The sequence below is a fragment of the Coregonus clupeaformis genome, chromosome 11, assembly GCF_020615455.1.
Source record: "Coregonus clupeaformis isolate EN_2021a chromosome 11, ASM2061545v1, whole genome shotgun sequence".
Taxonomy (NCBI): domain Eukaryota; kingdom Metazoa; phylum Chordata; class Actinopteri; order Salmoniformes; family Salmonidae; genus Coregonus; species Coregonus clupeaformis.
Window position 1 is genome coordinate 18,903,819 of NC_059202.1, and position 18,371 is coordinate 18,922,189.

The window sequence follows — 18,371 nt, forward strand, 5'->3', positions numbered from 1 at the left end:
CATCGCCCATACTACCGGCGCCACAATGCAGGAGGCCGGGAGTATGGGGGTGTTGTCTCTGGGCCTCTCCTCTGTGTCGTACAGTCGTGACAGTGCGTCTGCCTTCACGTTCTTCGTACCCGGGATGTATGATAGTGTAAAATCAAACTGGGTGAAGAATAGGGCCCACCTGGCCTGGTGAGGGTTCAGCCTCCTCGCAGCCCGGATGTACTCCAGGTTACGGTGGTCCGTGCAGATGAGTAAAGGGTGTTTCGCCCCTTCGAGCCAATGCCTCCACACGGTCAGGGCTCGGACAACAGCCAACAGCTCCCGATCACCAACGTCGTAGTTCTGCTACGCCTGGCTGAGCTTCTTGGAGAAGAAGGCACAGGGGCAGAGCTTGGGTGGCGTGCCCGAGTGTTGAGATAGGACCACGCCTATCCCTACCCCGGACGCATCCACCTCCACTACGAACGGTAGTGATGGATCGGGGTGGGCCAGTACCAGGGCTGAGGTGAACAGACCCCTCAGGTTACTGAAGGACCTGTCAGCCTCAGCAGACCAGCAGAGCCGGGACTGCCCACCTTTCAACAGAGATGTAATGGGAGCTGCGACCTTGCCAAAGCCCCGGATAAACCTCCGATAGTAGTTGGCAAAGCCAATAGAGTGTTGCACCTCCTTTACCGTGGTTGGAGTCGGCCAATTACGCACGGCTGAAATGCGATCTCCCTCTATCTCCACACCTGAGGTGGTAATGCAGTATCCGAGGAAGGAGACGGACTGTTGGAAAAACAGACACTTTTCTGCCTTGGCATAAAGGTCATGTTCCAACAGTCGGGCCAGCACTTTGCGAACCAGGGACACATGCTCGTTGCGTGTAGCGGAATACACCAGAATGTCATCGATGTAGACCACTACACCGCGACCAAGCATGTCCCGAAACACCTCGTTCACAAAGGACTGGAAGACAGATGGAGCATTCATCAAACCGTAAGGCATCACCAGGTATTCATAATGCCCCGTGGTTTTGCTGAATGCTGTTTTCCACTCGTCCCCCTCTCGGACACGCACCAGGTTGTACGCAATCCGGAGATCTAATTTGGTGAAGATGCAAACCCCATGCATTGACTCGATCACTGAAGGAATGAGGGGGAGAGGATAACTAAATCGTATCGTTTCCTTGTTCAGTGATCGGTAGTCAATGCAAGGGCGCAGACCACCGTCTTTCTTCTTCACAAAAAAAGAAACTTGAGGAGGCGGGCGAAGTGGAGGGACGTATAAACCCCTGGTGCAGGGACTCTGTGATGTATGTCTCCATAGCCTCCGTTTCAGCTTGTGACAGGGGATACACATGACTCCTGGGAGGCACAGCGTCTACCCGGAGGTTTATCGCGCAATCCCCCGCCCGATGAGGTGGTAATTTGGTCGCTTGCGTTTTGGGAAACGCGTGCGCCAAATCAAGGTATTCGGGGGGAATGCGCATGGTGGAGGTACTGTCTGGACTTTCCACCGTGGTTGCACCAAAGGAAACACCGAGACACCTACCCTGACACTCTCGCGACCACCCCGGGAGAACCCTCTGCGGCCATGAAAAGGTGGGGTTGTGGAGTGCTAACCAGGGGATACCTAACACAACAGGGAAAGCAGGAGACTCGCGATGAGTCTCGTGGGTAACCATAGTGACTGGTGCTGTAACCTCCCTAATGAACCCGGACCCTAATGGTCGACTGTCAAGTGCTCTGATGGGGAGTGGACTGGATAGGGGAACCAATGTAATGCCTAGACTGTGTGAAAATGACCTGTCCATAAAGTTCTCAGCTGCGCCTGAATCAACCAGAGCCTTACACTGGGGAACTACAATGTCATCAGGAAAGTGGATGGGTAGGATACAGTTCGCAGCAGAGGGCTCTGAACGAGTGTGTGTGTTGGATACCTGGGGTGACGTGAGAGTGCCCTGCAAGACGACTCCAGACCCAAAAGAACGCTGACGACATCGTGCAGTGAAATGTCCTCTCGTGCCACCAGAGTGACACTGGCGCTGTCGTCCTCCGCTCTCCCAGATCGCCGCTCCACCCAGCTCCATCAGCTCGTGATCCGAGTTGGGCGGGGTTGGAATGGGCAGGCCCCCTCCAGGACATCCTCTGGCCGCCAGCAAGTTGTCCAACCGGATGGCCATGTCCACCAGTTGAGTGAAGGACAACATGGTGTCCCGGCAGGCTAGCTCACTTCGGACGTCCTCCCGTAGATGGCACCGGAAGTGGTCGATGAGGGCCCGCTCGTTCCACCCGGACCCAGCTGCTAGAGTCCGGAACTCCAGAGCGAAGTCCTGCACGGTCCTCGTCCCCTGCCTCAGGTGGACCAACCGCTTGCCCGCCTCTCAACCCTTGGGCGGGTGATCGAAGACAGCCCAAAAGAGGCGAGCGAACTCCCCGTAGTTGTCCAATGCGGCTCCTCCTTCATTCCAGACCGCGTTAGCCCACTCCAGGGCTTTCACCGATAGGCAGGAGACGAGGGTGGACACCTTCTCCCGCTCCGATGGGGCCGGGCTGATGCTAGAGAAGTAGAGCTCCAGTTGGAGGAGGAATCCCTGGCAGAGAGCAGCTGTCCCGTCGAAATCCTGTGGTCGGGATATATGGATCCCTCTGGGTGCTGGGTGTGGGTGGCTGGATCCGGTCGCCCAGCTGGTCCCGACAGATCGGGTCCTCTCCTCTCCAGGCGTTGGACGAACCCGATCCATCGCTTCTCCCAAGCTGGCTAGCATCGTCGAATGCTCCTGGACCCGTGCCACGACTCCAGGCATGCGCTCCTCTCCTGCTGACTCCATGGCGGGTGGGTGATTCTGTGATGGGTGATTTGAAGGAGTCAGGCGCAGGAGGGTAAATCACAGAATACAGAGTTTATTCCGGAATACAGTGTTACGCAGAAATGTGTCAAACAGTCCAGTGCGCAAAACAGGCGCACTGGAACCAAACAGGCACACAGGGAAAATATACCCCGGCAATACAAAATACACAGAGCTCAACCGAGCTACACTCTCCTCACAATAAACAATCACCCACAAGTACAAGGGGGCAGAGGGAACACTTATACACGTACTAGTGAGGGGATATGAACCAGGTGTGTGTAATAGACAAGACAAAACAAATGGAATGATGAGATGAGGAGTGGCAGTGGCTAGAAGGCCGGTGACGACGAACACCGAATCCTGCCCAAACCAGGAGAGGAGGCAGCTTCGGAGGAAGTCGTGACACAGAGATATTGTCAATAAAACTCATCTTAGCTCACGTCTGATTTGATATGACATGAGCAGACAAGAATGCCTCAGTGGGCCCATGCCAAATATTTTCAGCCTCCTGAGGGGGAAGATGCGTTGTCATGCCCTCTTCACTACTGTGTTGGTGTGTGTGGACCATTATAGATCCTTAGTGATGTGGACACGAGGAACTTCAAGCTCCCAACCCGCTCCACTACAGCTCCGTCGATGTGAATGGGGGGGTGCTCGGCCCTCTGTTTCTTATAGTCCACGATCAGCTCCTATGTCTTGCTGACGTTGAGGCAAAGTTGCTGTTCTGGAACCACACTGCCAGGTCTCTGACATCCTCCCTATAGGCTGTCTCATCGTCGTGTCGTCAGCAAACTTAATGATGGTGTTGGAGCATCCTGACTGGTTGCATCACCGCCTGGTATGGCAACTGCTTGGCCTCCGACCGTAAGGCACTACAGAGGGTAGTGCGTACGGCCCAGTACATCACTGGGGCCAAGCTTCCTGCCATCCAGGACCTCTATACCAGGCGGTGTCAGAGGAAGGCCCTCAAAATTGTCAAAGACTCCAGCCACCCTAGTCATAGACTGTTCTCTCTGCTACCGCACGGCAAGCGGTACCGGAGTGCCAAGTCTAGGTCCAAAAGACTTCTCAACAGCTTCTACCCCCAAGCCATAAGACTCCTAAACAGCTAATCATGACTACCCGGGCTATTTGCACTGCCCCCAACCCATAATTTTACGCTGCTGCTACTCTGTTCATTATTTATGCATAGTAACTTTAACTCTAACCACATGTACATATTACTTCAACTACCTCAACTAGCCGGTGCCCCCGCACATTGACTCTGCACTGGTACCCCCCTGTATATATAGCCTCCCTACTGTTATTATATTTTACTTCTGCTCTTTTTTTCTCAACACTTTTTTGTTTTATTCTACTTTTTTTATTAAAAATAAATGCACTGTTGGTTAAGGGCTGTAAGTAAGCATTTCACTGTAATGTCTGCACTTGTTGTATTCGGCGCATGTGGCCAATAAAATTTGATTTGATTTGATTTGAGTCGTGTGCCACCACGCTGTCGTAGGAGAACAGGATGGGACTAAGCATGCACCCAGGATGGGCCCCACGTGTTGTGGGTCAGCGTGGTGGATGTGTTGTTCAGTCCCAGGTTCCTGAGCTTAGTGATGAACTTGGAAGGCACTATGGTGTTGGCATGATGTCTCAGCAATAGTCTATATTGTTGTCATGATGTCTCAGCAGTAGTCTATATTGTTGTCATGATGTCTCAACAGTAGTCTATATTGTTGTCATGATGTCTCAACAGTAGTCTATATTGTTGTCATGATGTCTCAGCAGTAGTCTATATTGTTGTCATGATGTCTCAGCAGTAGTCTATATTGTTGTCATGATGTCTCAGCAGTAGTCTATATTGTTGTCATGATGTCTCAGCAGTAGTCTATATTGTTGTCATGATGTCTCAACAGTAGTCTATATTGTTGTCATGATGTCTCAACAGTAGTCTATATTGTTGTCATGATGTCTCAGCAGTAGTCTACAGTATATTGTTGTCATGATGTCTCAGCAGTAGTCTATATTGTTGTCATGATGTCTCAACAGTAGTCTATATTGTTGTCATGATGTCTCAACAGTAGTCTATATTGTTGTCATGATGTCTCAGCAGTAGTCTATATTGTTGTCATGATGTCTCAACAGTAGTCTATATTGTTGTCATGATGTCTCAACAGTAGTCTATATTGTTGTCATGATGTCTCAACAGTAGTCTATATTGTTGTCATAATGTCTCAGCAGTAGTCTATATTGTTGTCATGATGTCTCAGCAGTAGTCTATATTGTTGTCATGATGTCTCAACAGTAGTCTATATTGTTGTCATGATGTCTCAACAGTAGTCTATATTGTTGTCATGATGTCTCAGCAGTAGTCTATATTGTTGTCATGATGTCTCAACAGTAGTCTATATTGTTGTCATGATGTCTCAGCAGTAGTCTACAGTATATTGTTGTCATGATGTCTCAGCAGCAGATCAATATCAATATCTTCTCACTGGCTTGTTAATTTGTTTAGAGATGCCAGGTTCATTTCTCACCGTGCTGTGTTCTCTTTGGTAGTGAGGGGTGTGTGAAGACTATTGTTGTTGCCATAGTGTTTAGATGGCTAAAGTGAGGGCATTGCAAAGTGTCTTGGGGTATGTTATTAATGTGGGAGATGAGGGTTAAAGTCCTCCAAGCGGGGTGTTTGGGTTGCCAGGTTGGATTGGTGTGTAATTATATAGCTAGCTAGTACATTAATGCTGCGTTTAGACGAGGGACTCAAACACTGTCATACCTTGTTGATTTTATTAGGATCCCCATTAGCCGACGCCAGTGGTGACAGCTAGTTTTACTGGGATCTGACACATAACGAAAAAGACGTTACAGACTAAATACTTTACAATTTACATACATTTAAAAACATTAACATGTAGTATGTGCATCTATCAGTTACATATACAGTACCAGTCAAAAGTTTGGACACACCTATTCATTCAAGGGTTTTTCTTTATTTTTACAATTTTCTACCTTGTAGAATAATAGTGCAGACATCAAAACTATGAAATAACACATATGGAATCATGTGGTGTTGGAATATTTTAGATTTTTGATTCTTCAAAGTATCCACCCTTTGCCTTGATGACAGCTTTGCACACTCTTGGCATTCTCTCAACCAGCTTCACCTGGAATGCTTTTCCAACAGTCTTGGAGGCGTTCCCACATATGCTGAGCACATGTTAGCTGCTTTTCCTTCACTCTGCGGTCCAACTCTTCCCAAACCATCTCAATTGGTTAGAGGTCGGGTGATTGTGGAGGCCAGGTCATCTGATGCAGCACTCCATCACTCTCCTTCTTGGTAAAATAGCCCTTACACAGCCTGGAGGTGTGTTGGGTCATTGTCCTGTTGAAAAACAAATGATAGTCCTACTAAGCCCAAACCAGATTGGATGGCGTATCACTGCAGAATGCTGTGGTAGCCTTGCTGGTTAAGTGTGCCTTGAATTCTAAATATATCACAGACAGTGTCACCAGCAAAGCACCCCCACACCATCACACCTCCTCCTCCATGCTTCACGGTGGGAACTACACATGCTGAGATCATCCGTTCACCTACTCTGACGTCTCACAAAAACACGGCGGTTGGAACCAAAAATCTCCAATTGAGATGTGTCTGTGACTTGAACTCTGTGAAGCATTTATTTGGGCTGCAATTTCTGAGGCTGGTAACTCTAATGAACTTATCCTCTGCAGAGCAGAGGTAACTCTGGGACTTCCTTTCCTATGCCTGTCCTCATGAGAGCCAGTTTCATCATAGTGCTTGATGGTTTTTGCGACTACACTTGAAGAAACGTTCAAAGTTCTTGAAATCTTCCGGATTGACTGACCTTCATGTCTTAAAGTAATGATGGACTGTTGTTTCTCTTTGCTTATTTGAGCTGTTCTTGCCATAAGACTTGGTCTTTTACCCAATAGGGCTATATTCTGTTTACCCCCCCCACCTTGTCACAACACAACTGATTGGCTCAAACGCATTAAGAAGAAAATAAATTCCACAAATTACCTTTCAAGAAGGCACACCTGTTAATTGAAATGCATTTTATTTTTATTTTTTATTTTTATTTTACCTTTATTTAACTAGGCAAGTCAGTTAAGAACAAATTCTTATTTACAATGACGGCCTACACCTGCCAAACCCGGATGACGCTGGGCCAATTGTGCGCCGCCCTATGGGACTCCCAATCACGGCCGGTTGTGATACAGCCTGGAATCAAACCAGGGGGTCTGTAGTGACGCCTCAAGCACTGAGATGCAGTGCCTTAGACCGCTGCGCCACTCGGGAGCCCAGGTGACTGCCTCAAGCATTCCAGGTGACTACCTCATGAAGCTGGTTGAGAGAATACCAAGAGTGTGCAAAGCTGTCATCAAGGAAAAGGGTGGCTATTTGAAGAATCTCAAATATAAAATATATTTTGATTTGTTTAACACTTTTTTGGTTACTACATGATTCCATATATGTTATTTCATAGTTGTGATGTCTTCACTACTTTTCTACAATGTAGAAAATAGTAAAAATATAGAAAAACCCTTGAATTAGTAGGTGTGTCCAAACTTTTGACTGGTACTGTACGTCAGTACACATAAGTAGGTCACATAGGGGAGAGGCGTTGTGCCGTGAGGTGTTGCTTTATTCGTTTTTTGAAACCAGGTTTGCTCTTCACTTACGCTATATGAGATGGAAGGGAGTTCCATGCAATCATGGCTCTGTATAATACTGTATGTTTCCTTGAATTTGTTCTGGACCTGGGGACTGTGAAAAGACCTCTGGTGGCGTGTCTGGTGGGGTAATGTGAAGAGACCTCTGGTGGCGTGGCTGGTGGGGTAAGTGTGTGTGTCAGTGGCGGACGGCATAGCAGGACAAGAAAGCAAAAAAGACAGTGATGGCAAAAGCACAACGGTATGCGTTGCTATGGTGATTTGTCAGTGCATATTTGAACAGATTGAACAGACAGTGCATATTTGTCGTATTATAAAAAATTAAACATAGAAACAGAATATAATTGTGTTGTGTGTGTCCAGTAATAACCTACTTTTAATTTACAAATATCAGAAATATAGCTATAGTAGAAATACTCTCGTCCTCCATGTTGTCTGGATAAAAAAAATCTACATCCGGTTGGTCTTCAATGCTATGGCAGACGGCAAAAGTTTAAATATTTTAACTCTGGCAGCAAGTCCCGTCTACCGTGGCGGCTGGCATTCACCGCCAGCCTCAACGGCATTTACCGTCGTGTTCTCATTGAAAACAATGACATCCGGTTTGCCGTTTACCATGTACCTCGTAGCATCTAAACACAGCATTACCAGGTGTCACAGTCAGTAACACACTGCTACAGATGTGAGTGCAGGCTAGGCTACTGCTAGGCTACTGCTATGCTACTGCTAGGCTACTGCTATGCTACTGCTAGGCTACCGCTAGGCTACTGCTATGCTACTGCTAGCGTTAGCATGTGCAGGTTGCATTTAGAAGTAGTGTTAGTGTTAGCATGTAGAAATGCTAGTGTTAGCAGGAATTGCCTTTAACCATAGATCTGGGATCATATTACCCTACCCCCAAAACTCACCTTAACCCTTAGGAGGATGAGAAATATCTGACCCTGTATCAGTGGTTAGGTGTAACATCTATCTACTCTGGCATAAACACCTGTGTTTCATATGGTTCTTGAGAAATGGGATCACATAGCCAACACTTTACATTAGATCTTCATCTATATGGCTCAGACTAATCTTAACATATTCCCATTATACAAAAACTATCCCAACGCCTTTTAAGGTAATTCATCGTTATACATGATAAAGATAATTTCTTGCTCTACAGCTCACCTGGGTCGTCTTCATTAGGGCACACAACGGATAATGGGAAGCGAAAATTAGCATTTCTTATTGGGCAAATCCATGTAGCCCCTCCCTGTTTCAGTAGGTTTTCTTCTGTTTGGTGCCTAATAAACATTACCCATGTCTCGTTGTCTCTGAGTGGTTTCATTTGGCTTCCCCGTGCTGTGTTACCATCACAGATAGTAATCCTGTGTGGCTCAGTTGGTAGATTCTGGCGCTTGCAACGCCAGGGTTGTGGGTTCGATTCCGTGTCTCAGCCATGTCTCAGCCATGTCTCAGCCGTGTCTCAGCCGTGTCTCAGCCATGTCTCAGCCGTGTCTCAGCCGTGTCTCAGCCGTGTCTCAGCCATGTGTCAGCCATGTGTCAGCCATGTGTCAGCCATGTCTCAGCCGTGTCTCAGCCATGTGTCAGCCATGTCTCAGCCATGTGTCAGCCGTGTCTCAGCCGTGTCTCAGCCATGTCTCAGCCGTGTCTCAGCCATGTCTCAGCCGTGTCTCAGCCATGTGTCGGCCATGTCTCAGCCATGTCTCAGCCGTGTCTCAGCCGTGTCTCAGCCATGTGTCAGCCATGTCTCAGCCATGTGTCGGCCATGTCTAAGCCATGTCTCAGCCGTGTCTCAGCCGTGTCTCAGCCATGTGTCAGCCATGTCTCAGCCATGTCTCAGCCGTGTCTCAGCCATGTGTCAGCCATGTCTCAGCCATGTGTCGGCCATGTCTAAGCCATGTCTCAGCCGTGTCTCAGCCGTGTCTCAGCCATGTGTCAGCCGTGTCTCAGCCGTGTCTCAGCCATGTGTCAGCCGTGTGTCAGCCGTGTGTCAGCCGTGTCTCAGCCATGTGTCAGCTGTGTCTCAGCCGTGTCTCAGCCGTGTCTCAGCCGTGTGTCAGCCGTGTCTCAGCCGTGTCTCAGCCGTGTGTCAGCCGTGTCTCAGCCGTGTGTCAGCCGTGTCTCAGCCATGTCTCAGGGAAAGTATTGCCTCTCTGTTGTGCTTATTATAGTAATTCATGTCTCTTTCTCCACATCTCCATCAGCTTTATTATCACTATTAACAAGTCACTAACAATTATTCTACATTTCATAGAAGTAATATGAGTAAGAATAATGATATTCATATTATTTGGAGGGATGTTGAGACCATAGAGATACATTATATTACTGTACTACTGTGGTTGAGAGAGAGAGAGACACACTCAACTCCTGACTCAGGCTGCAGGCTTGGTGTAGGCCTTTCTCTCTAACTCTCGCTCTCTCCCTTCAGTGTGTGTGAACACAAAGTTAATTGGGTCGCGCAATGAGGGACGGACCCAACTGTTTTCAGGGCAACAGCCACTGGGGAACGGCCAACTGGAGACAGAGAACTGCCAGACTATATGTGGAGGAGGGATAGCTAGGACTCTATGGTTCAATTCCATTCCCATAACTCGCTCCCTTCCCTCGTTTTGTAGATTGGATAGATCTTGATAGGTCTAATCAAGGTTGCAATAGCTCCACCCACCCTTCTGATAGGCCAGGTTTAGCTTCCACCATATTTTACGGTGGTGCTTGGGGTTTATTTACACAGGTGCTTGGGGTTTATTTACACTGGTGCTTAGGGTTTACGGTGGTGCTTGGGGTTTATTTACACTGGTGCTTGGGGTTTATTTACACTGGTGCTTGGGGTTTATTTACACTGGTGCTTGGGGTTTATTTACACTGGTGCTTAGGGTTTACGGTGGTGCTTGGGGTTTATTTACACTGTTGCTTGGGGTTTCTTTACACTGGTGCTTGGGGTTTATGTACACTGGTGCTTGGGGTTTATGTACACTGGTGCTTGGGGTTTATTTACACTGGTGCTTGGGGTTTATTTACACTGGTGCTTGGGGTTTACACCAGTGCTTGGGGTTTACACTGGTGCTTGGGGTTTATTTACACTGGTGCTTGGGTTTTATTTACACTGGTGTTTGAAGTTTATTTACACCAGTGCTTGGGGTTTACACTGGTGCTTGGGGTTTATTTACACTGGTGCTTGGGGTTTATTTACACTGGTGCTTGGGGTTTATTTACACTGGTGCTTGGGATTTATGTACACTGGTGCTTGGGGTTTATTTACACTGGTGCTTGGGGTTAATTTACACTGGTGCTTGGGGTTTACACCAGTGCTTGTGGTTTATGCTGGTGCTTGGGGTTTATTTACACTGGTGCTTGGGGTTTCTTTACACTGGTGCTTGGTGGTTATTTACATTGGTGCTTGGGGTTTATTTACACTGGTGTTTGGGGTTTATTTACACTGGTGCTTGGGATTTATGTACACTGGTGTTTTAAGTTTATTTACACTGGTGCTTTGGGTTTACACTGGTGCTTGGGGTTTATTTACACTGGTGCTTGGGGTTTATTTACACTGGTGTTTGGGGTTTATTTACACTGGTGCTTGGGTTTATGTACACTGGTGTTTGAAGTTTATTTACACTGGTGCTTTGGGTTTACACCAGTGCTTGGGGTTTACACTGGTGCTTGGGGTTTATTTACACTGGTGCTTGGGATTTATGTACACTGGTGTTTTAAGTTTATTTACACTGGTGCTTTGGGTTTACACCAGTGCTTGGGGTTTACACTGGTGCTTGGGGTTTATTTACACTGGTGCTTGGGATTTATGTACACTGGTGTTTTAAGTTTATTTACACTGGTGCTTGGGGTTTATTTACACTGGTGCTTGGGGTTTACACCAGTGCTTGGGGTTTACACTGGTGCTTGTGGTTTATTTACACTGGTGGTTGAGGTTTATTTACACTGGTGCTTGGGGTTTCTGTGCCTGGCCCAAAAAATATATAGGGCCAGTTACCAAGTGCAGAGTGAGTAAGGTGGCTACCGGATTAACCCGATTAGAACGTATCCCAATGGTGAATTACCTACTAACATCACTGACTATAGCCTATTCGAATCCACAAATTACCTAATTTCCTGTTTCCTGTGTTCCCTTTCAGAGTGCCCACCTGGCGATGATGGACACGCTGATGATGGCGTACACGGTGGAGACGGTGAGCGTGGAGAAGGTGGTGGCGTGTGTCCTCCAGTACTCCTCCCACCACGATGAAGATGCAGACACACCGTACGACACAGAGGACGCCGTGACCAGCTGGATCAACAAGGTAGGCACCTGCATGGCATTCTAATACACACACACACACACACAGGACCACCTACAGTCTAGACCAGCTGGACATCATACATTTGTTCCCTTTTCACACTACTGAGCCAAGCCGAGCCGAGCCGAGCCGAGCCGTACTGCACAGCTTCTTACTACTTTGCTTCTTTCTGTCTCTGTCCCCCTCTGCAGGACAGGCAACACTCTGAAAATCTGTACAATGTCTACTGAGAAGGGCAAAACTTTTTTTAAATTCCAATGTATTGTTTATAAATGTACACTTGGCATTTTAAATGTTTTTTTTCTTTTTCTTCTGTATAAATAAATTAAATGAAGCAAAGGGATGGGGCCAAGGGAAAAGGCTAGGGGGTGAATTGGGACCGACTGTGCATGTTGTCCTGTGAGGGGGCGGTCTTGCCCTGGGCCTGTCTCTGTGGATGCGTCCCAAATGGCCCCGGTCAAGAGTAGTGCTCTATATGGGGGATAGGGTGCCATTTGTGATGCAACCTTAGTGTTAGTGAGTGCTGCTGAGCCAGCAAAGGGAGACGCTCCACCTCCTCATCCATAAGGGCCAGTACAGGCTGTTCTGGGCCTTCCATTCCTCTGTTCTGGGCTTTACATTCCTCTGTTCTGGGCCTTCCATTCCTCTGTTCTGGGCCTTCCATTCCTCTGTTCTGGGCCTTACATTCCTCTGTTCTGGGCCTTACATTCCTCTGTTCTGGGCCTTACATTCCTCTGTTCTGGGCCTTACATTCCTCTGTTCTGGGCCTTACATTCCTCTGTTCTGGGCTTTACATTCCTCTGTTCTGGGCTTTACATTCCTCTGTTCTGGGCTTTACATTCCTCTGTTCTGGGCTTTACATTTCTCTGTTCTGGGCTTTACATTCCTCTGTTCTGGGCTTTACATTCCTCTGTTCTGGGCTTTACATTCCTCTGTTCTGGGCTTTACATTCCTCTGTTCTGGGCTTTACATTCCTCTGTTCTGGGCTTTACATTCCTCTGTTCTGGGCTTTACATTCCTCTGTTCTGGGCTTTACATTCCTCTGTTCTGGGCCTTACATTCCTCTGTTCTGGGCCTTACATTCCTCTGTTCTGGGCCTTACTTTCCTTTGCTGGGAACAGTGGGCAGCTGCCAGCTCTGGCCTGCTGGAGACCCATACACTAAAACACATGCAGTCTTAGATACTGTACTATCCATTTACACACACCTGTACACACACACCGCTACACACCTGTACACAGACATAATCATATAGACACATGACACAACACACACACACACACACACACACACACAAAATAACTGGTGTTGTAATGAAATCTTTCGGGGGAAGCATGTGGCACACTGCAGACGTTGATAAACTGTGGGAGTCTCTAGGAAACTTTGAACTCCAATACTGTATCTTTCAACTACAGGAAATTGCTGGACATTTTGAAAGCTTTTGAAGGGACTTTTGTCAACCTTTCTTAAATCATAGTTGTGACATTCTTACATGACAGTAAGAAAAGGAAAAAGGTTAAATACCATAATAGCAGAACTAAGAGAAAAAAAATTCGGTTGGCAATGCATTGTGGTAAAACAAGATTATATACAGTCAAAGGACATGAAAGCCCTCCAATTAACGAGATAAATGTTATATTATGAGAACATTTGATAACTTTCTCTTCCCCACCTCTCTCTCTCTCTCTCTCTCTCTCTCTCTCTCTCTCTCTCTCTCTCTCTCTCTCTCTCTCTCTCTCTCTCTCTCTCTCTCTCTCTCTCTCTCTCTCTCTCTCTCTCTCTCTCTCTCTCTCTCTCTCTCCCTCTTTAACCAGGTAAATGAGTATCTGAAGGATATCATTGGTCAAGAGCTAAGGAGGAGAGAGACGCAGAGTGCTGAGCCTGTTGGCAAGCCAGGGGTGAGTGTCTCCCTCTCCTCTCTTCTTAGGCCTTCTCTCCTACCCACTACCCTCTCTCGTTTCATTCTGATTCCGGCATCTTCTACATTTGAATGACCAGGTCTTACAATTAGATATGCACTTGTATCAAATTCAATGTATGCGTTTAATCGTTGATTTTGTGCAATACAGATTCAAAACTATTGAATTCAAATTAAATCTCTGCTGTGACTAATATCACTCCATATTTAAGCCTGAATGTGTATACTGTATGTTATAGCAGCACCATGCAAGCTCATTGTAAACATGAACAGCATGATATATCTGTGCAATGCCCTTTCTCAGCTTGGTCCCAGATCTGTTTGTGGTGTCCTGCCAACTCCTCTGTTTATTGGCACAAACTGATCTGGGACCAGGCTACTTTCTCTCCCGTACTTTCTTCACACCCCACACAGTGAAAAATGTTTTCCGTCAAGTCCTTTCAACGCTACTTACAAGACAAGTCATTTAGTCTGGGGACACACGGGTCAGACATGGAGCAAACTACCCATCTAGGAGTTGTTGTGTCTAGCTAGCGTGTTACATAAAACATGCTGCATGAGGCTTCTCTAATGCCCTATGGCAGGCTGTTGTGTGCGTTTCTGTTGTGCCAGCTGAATCATGCTCTTTGGCTCTGAACAATCACGTCATCAGGCAGGCTGGTTCAGTTTTATGGTCAGCTGAGCAGCAGGGTTGACATGGTAACATGGCCTCTGAGAGAGAGAGAGAGAGAGAGAGAGAGAGGCATGCCCATCTAGACATGCTTTATCAGCCTGTCCTGGTCTTAACCCTGTCATGTCAACCTGTCCTGGTCTGAACCCTGTCATGTCAGCCTGTCCTGGTCTGAACCCTGTCATGTCAGCCTGTCCTGGTCTTATCCCTGTCATGTCAGCCTGTCCTGGTCTGAACCCTGTCATGTTAGCCTGTCCTGGTCTTAACCCTGTCATGTCAGCCTGTCCTGGTCTTAACCCTGTCATGTCAGCCTGTCCTGGTCTTAACCCTGTCATGTCAGCCTGTCCTGGTCTTAACCCTGTCATGTCAGCCTGTCCTGGTCTTAACCCTGTCATGTCAGCCTGTCCTGGTCTGAACCCTGTCATGTCAGCCTGTCCTGGTCTTAACCCTGTCATGTCAGCCTGTCCTGGTCTTAACCCTGTCATGTCAGCCTGTCCTGGTCTTAACCCTGTCATGTCAGCCTGTCCTGGTCTTAACCCTGTCATGTCAGCCTGTCCTGGTCTTAACCCTGTCATGTCAGCCTGTCCTGGTCTTAACCCTGTCATGTCAGCCTGTCCTGGTCTTAACCCTGTCATGTTAGCCTGTCCTGGTCTGAACCCTGTCATGTTAGTGTGGCTGGGCCTCCCAGAACATCCAGAGGAGGGAACAGTGTGTGTCACAACCCCTTTAGTGAACCTGTTCTATGGAGAGAGAGATCTCTAAAGGAGCGTTGAGAAAAATATTGGAATATTCCCTGGAGGCAATGTCAATGCAAACCAGATGTCCCACCAGAACGGACATCTAAGTGCCTGCAGAGACCTGGCATGAAGTGTCTGTGTGTGTGTGTGCGTGTGTGTATGCATATGAAAGTATGTGTGTGTGTGTGTTCCACTCTGTCCAAAGGCTAAGATAGCTGCTGTTTGATGTTGATGTGAGCTGTCAGTGTACCGAGGCAGTCTCCCGATGCCTGAACTGAACACCACTGTCCCAGAGCTGGCCCGGGAATGGGACAGGGAATGGTAGGGGTCAACCGTGGATCCTATAGCCTGGTACCAGATCTGTTTGTGCTGGCCTGTCAACTCCGTCTCAATAGCCATAGGAGTTTTTTATTTTTTAGTCATTTAGCAGACGCTCTTATCCAGAGCGACTTACAGTTAGTGAGTGCATACATTTTTCATACTGGCCCCCCGTGGGAATCGAACCCACAACCCTGGTGTTGCAAGCGCCATGCTCTACCAACTGAGCTACAGGAGGCCTACAGGAGTTGTCTTTACAGCAGAAACAGATCTGGGACCAGGCTATGGATCCTATGACTCCCTGAGAACTATCCTGGTTTGATGAAATAGATAACATGTTACACAGCAGCAGCAGAAGAACAGAGCTGTCCCTGGGCTGGACACCAATTGGGGACAGACAGGACAACACTAAAGGCAAGGATAGGGAGAAGGAGAAACAACATCATCAACAACAACAACTTCAACAGTAGCAGCCCTAACCCAGGGCCAGTCACAGACTGTGATGCTCTAATAGAACAGCTCTTCATCTGACTCCCACTGCTAGTCTCCTCCCACTGCTAGTCTCCTCCCACTGCTAGTCTCCTGCCTTGCTAGTCTCCTGCCACTGCTAGTCTCCTCCCACTGCTAGTCTCCTCCCACTGCTAGTCTCCTCCCACTGCTAGTCTCCTCCCACTGCTAGTCTCCTGCCACTGCTAGTCTCCTCCCACTGCTAGTCTCCTCCCACTGCTAGTCTCCTCCCACTGCTAGTCTCCTGCCACTGCTAGTCTCCTCCCACTGCTAGTCTCCTCCCACTGCTAGTCTCCTCCCACTGCTAGTCTCCTCCCACTGCTAGTCTCCTGCCACTGCTAGTCTCCTCCCACTGCTAGTCTCCTGCCACTGCTAGTCTCCTCCCACTGCTAGTCTCCTCCCACTGCTAGGCACCTGCTACTGCCACTACCCAATACAGGACAACATTCACCACACCAATGTTAACAAAGTTACTGGCACATTGTGAGAGTGTGATTTGAAGGAGTCAGGCGCAGGAGGGTAAATCACAGAATACAGAGTTTATTCCGTAGTACACAGTTACGCTGGATAGTGTCAACAGTCCAGTGCGCGAAACAGGCGCACTGGAACAAATACAGGCACACAGGGAAAACATACCCCGGCAACACAAAGTACAGGTAGCTCCACCGAGCTACACTCATCTCACATGAAACAATTACCCACAAGGACAAGGGGGCAGAGGGAACACTTATACATGTACTAATGAGGGGAATATGAACCAGGTGTGTGTAATGAACAAAACAAGACAAATGGAATGATGAGATATGGAGCGGCAGTGGCTAGAAGGTAGGTGACGATGAACGCCGAAGCCTGCCCGAACAAGGAGGGCAGCCCCCCCCCACCCCCCCCTTTGACGCGCAGCTCCAGCAGCGTGCCGACCCCGGCTTCGGGGACGGCCAGGAGGACGCGGAGCAGGGCGAGCCGGATGGCGACGGTGGAAATCCCGCAACAGGGAGGGATCGAGGATATCCCTCACCGGGACCCAGCACCGTTCCTCCGGACCGTACCCTTCCCACTCCACGAGGTACTGAAGGCCCCCCACCCGACGCCTCGAATCCAGGATGGAACAGAGGGAGTACGCCGGCGCCCCCTCGATGTCCAGAGGAGGCGGAGGGACCTCCCATACCTCAGACTACTGGAGCGGACCAGCCACCACCGGCCTGAGGAGAGACACATGAAACGAGGGGTTAATATGGTAATCAGGGGGGAGTAATAACCTATAGGTAACCTTGTTGATTCTCCTCAGGACTTTGAACGGCCCCACAAACTGCGGGCTCAGCTTCCGGCAGGGCAGGCGGAGGGGCAGATTCCGGGTCGAGAGCCAGACCCGATCACCCGGTACGAAGATCGGGGCCTCACTGCGGTGGCGGTCAGCGTTGGCCTTCTGACGACGCACGGTGCGTTGGAGGTGGACGTGGGAAGCGTCTCACGTCTTCTCCGCACGCTGAAACCAGTCATCCACCGCAAGGAGCCTCGGTCTGGCTCTGGTGCCACGGTGCCAGAACCGGTTGGTAACCTAAAACACATTGGAATGGCGTAAGGTTAGTGGAGGAGTGACGGAGAGAGTTCTGGGAATATTCGGCACATGGCAAGAACACCGACCACTCCCCCGGCCGGTCCTGGCAGGGGACCGCAGGAACCTACCCACATCCCGTTCCACCTGCCCATTAGACTCAGGGTGGAAACCAGAGGTCAGGCTGACCTAGACCACCAGACATTCCATGAACACCTTCCAGATCTTGGATGTGAACTGGGGACCTCGGTCAGACACTATATCCTCTGGTACCCCTTAGTGCCGGAAGACGTGTGTAAACAGGGCCTCCGCAGTTTGCAGGGTCGTGGGGAGACTGGGCAGAGGAAGGAGGTGGCAGGCCTTGGAAAAGTGGTCCACAACGACCAGGATGGTGGTGTTACCTTGGGAGAGGGGAATATCAGTCAGGAAATCCACACTCAGGTGAGACCATGGTCGTTGTGGAACTGTTAAAGGTTGTAACTTAACCGCTGGGAGGTGCCTAGGTGCCTTACTCTGGGCACACACCGAGCAGGAAGAGACATACACCCTCACGTCCTTAGCCAAGGTAGGCCACCAGTACTTTCCGGTCAGGCAGTGCACTATGGCACCTGGGTGACCAGAGGAGGGTGACTTGTGTGCACAGTAGATCAGACGATCACGGATAAGAGCAGGCACGTACTGCAGCTGGACACAGAGGTGGAGATGGCTCTGTGCGTAACGCCTGCTCTATATCCGCGTCCATCGTCCATACTACCGGCGCCACAATGCAGGAGGCCGGGAGTATGGGGGTGTTGTCTCTGGGCCTCTCCTCTGTGTCATACAGCCGTGACAATGTGTCTGCCTTCACGTTCTTCGTACCCGGGA

At 48.8% G+C, this 18,371-nt stretch overlaps 1 protein-coding gene across 7 annotated transcripts in view; it reads left to right on the forward strand.

Moving 5' to 3' along the window:
• LOC121576499 (calmodulin-regulated spectrin-associated protein 2) overlaps nucleotides 1-18,371 on the forward strand; it is a 109,591-nt gene that overhangs the window by 45,820 nt on the left and 45,400 nt on the right. For all 7 annotated transcript variants that reach the window (XM_041889679.2, XM_041889682.2, XM_041889681.2 and 4 more), the window contains exons 3-4: nucleotides 11,644-11,808; nucleotides 13,620-13,703. In XM_041889679.2, the coding sequence (XP_041745613.2) occupies nucleotides 11,644-11,808; nucleotides 13,620-13,703 (249 nt within the window). The remainder of the gene's footprint in view (nucleotides 1-11,643; nucleotides 11,809-13,619; nucleotides 13,704-18,371) is intronic.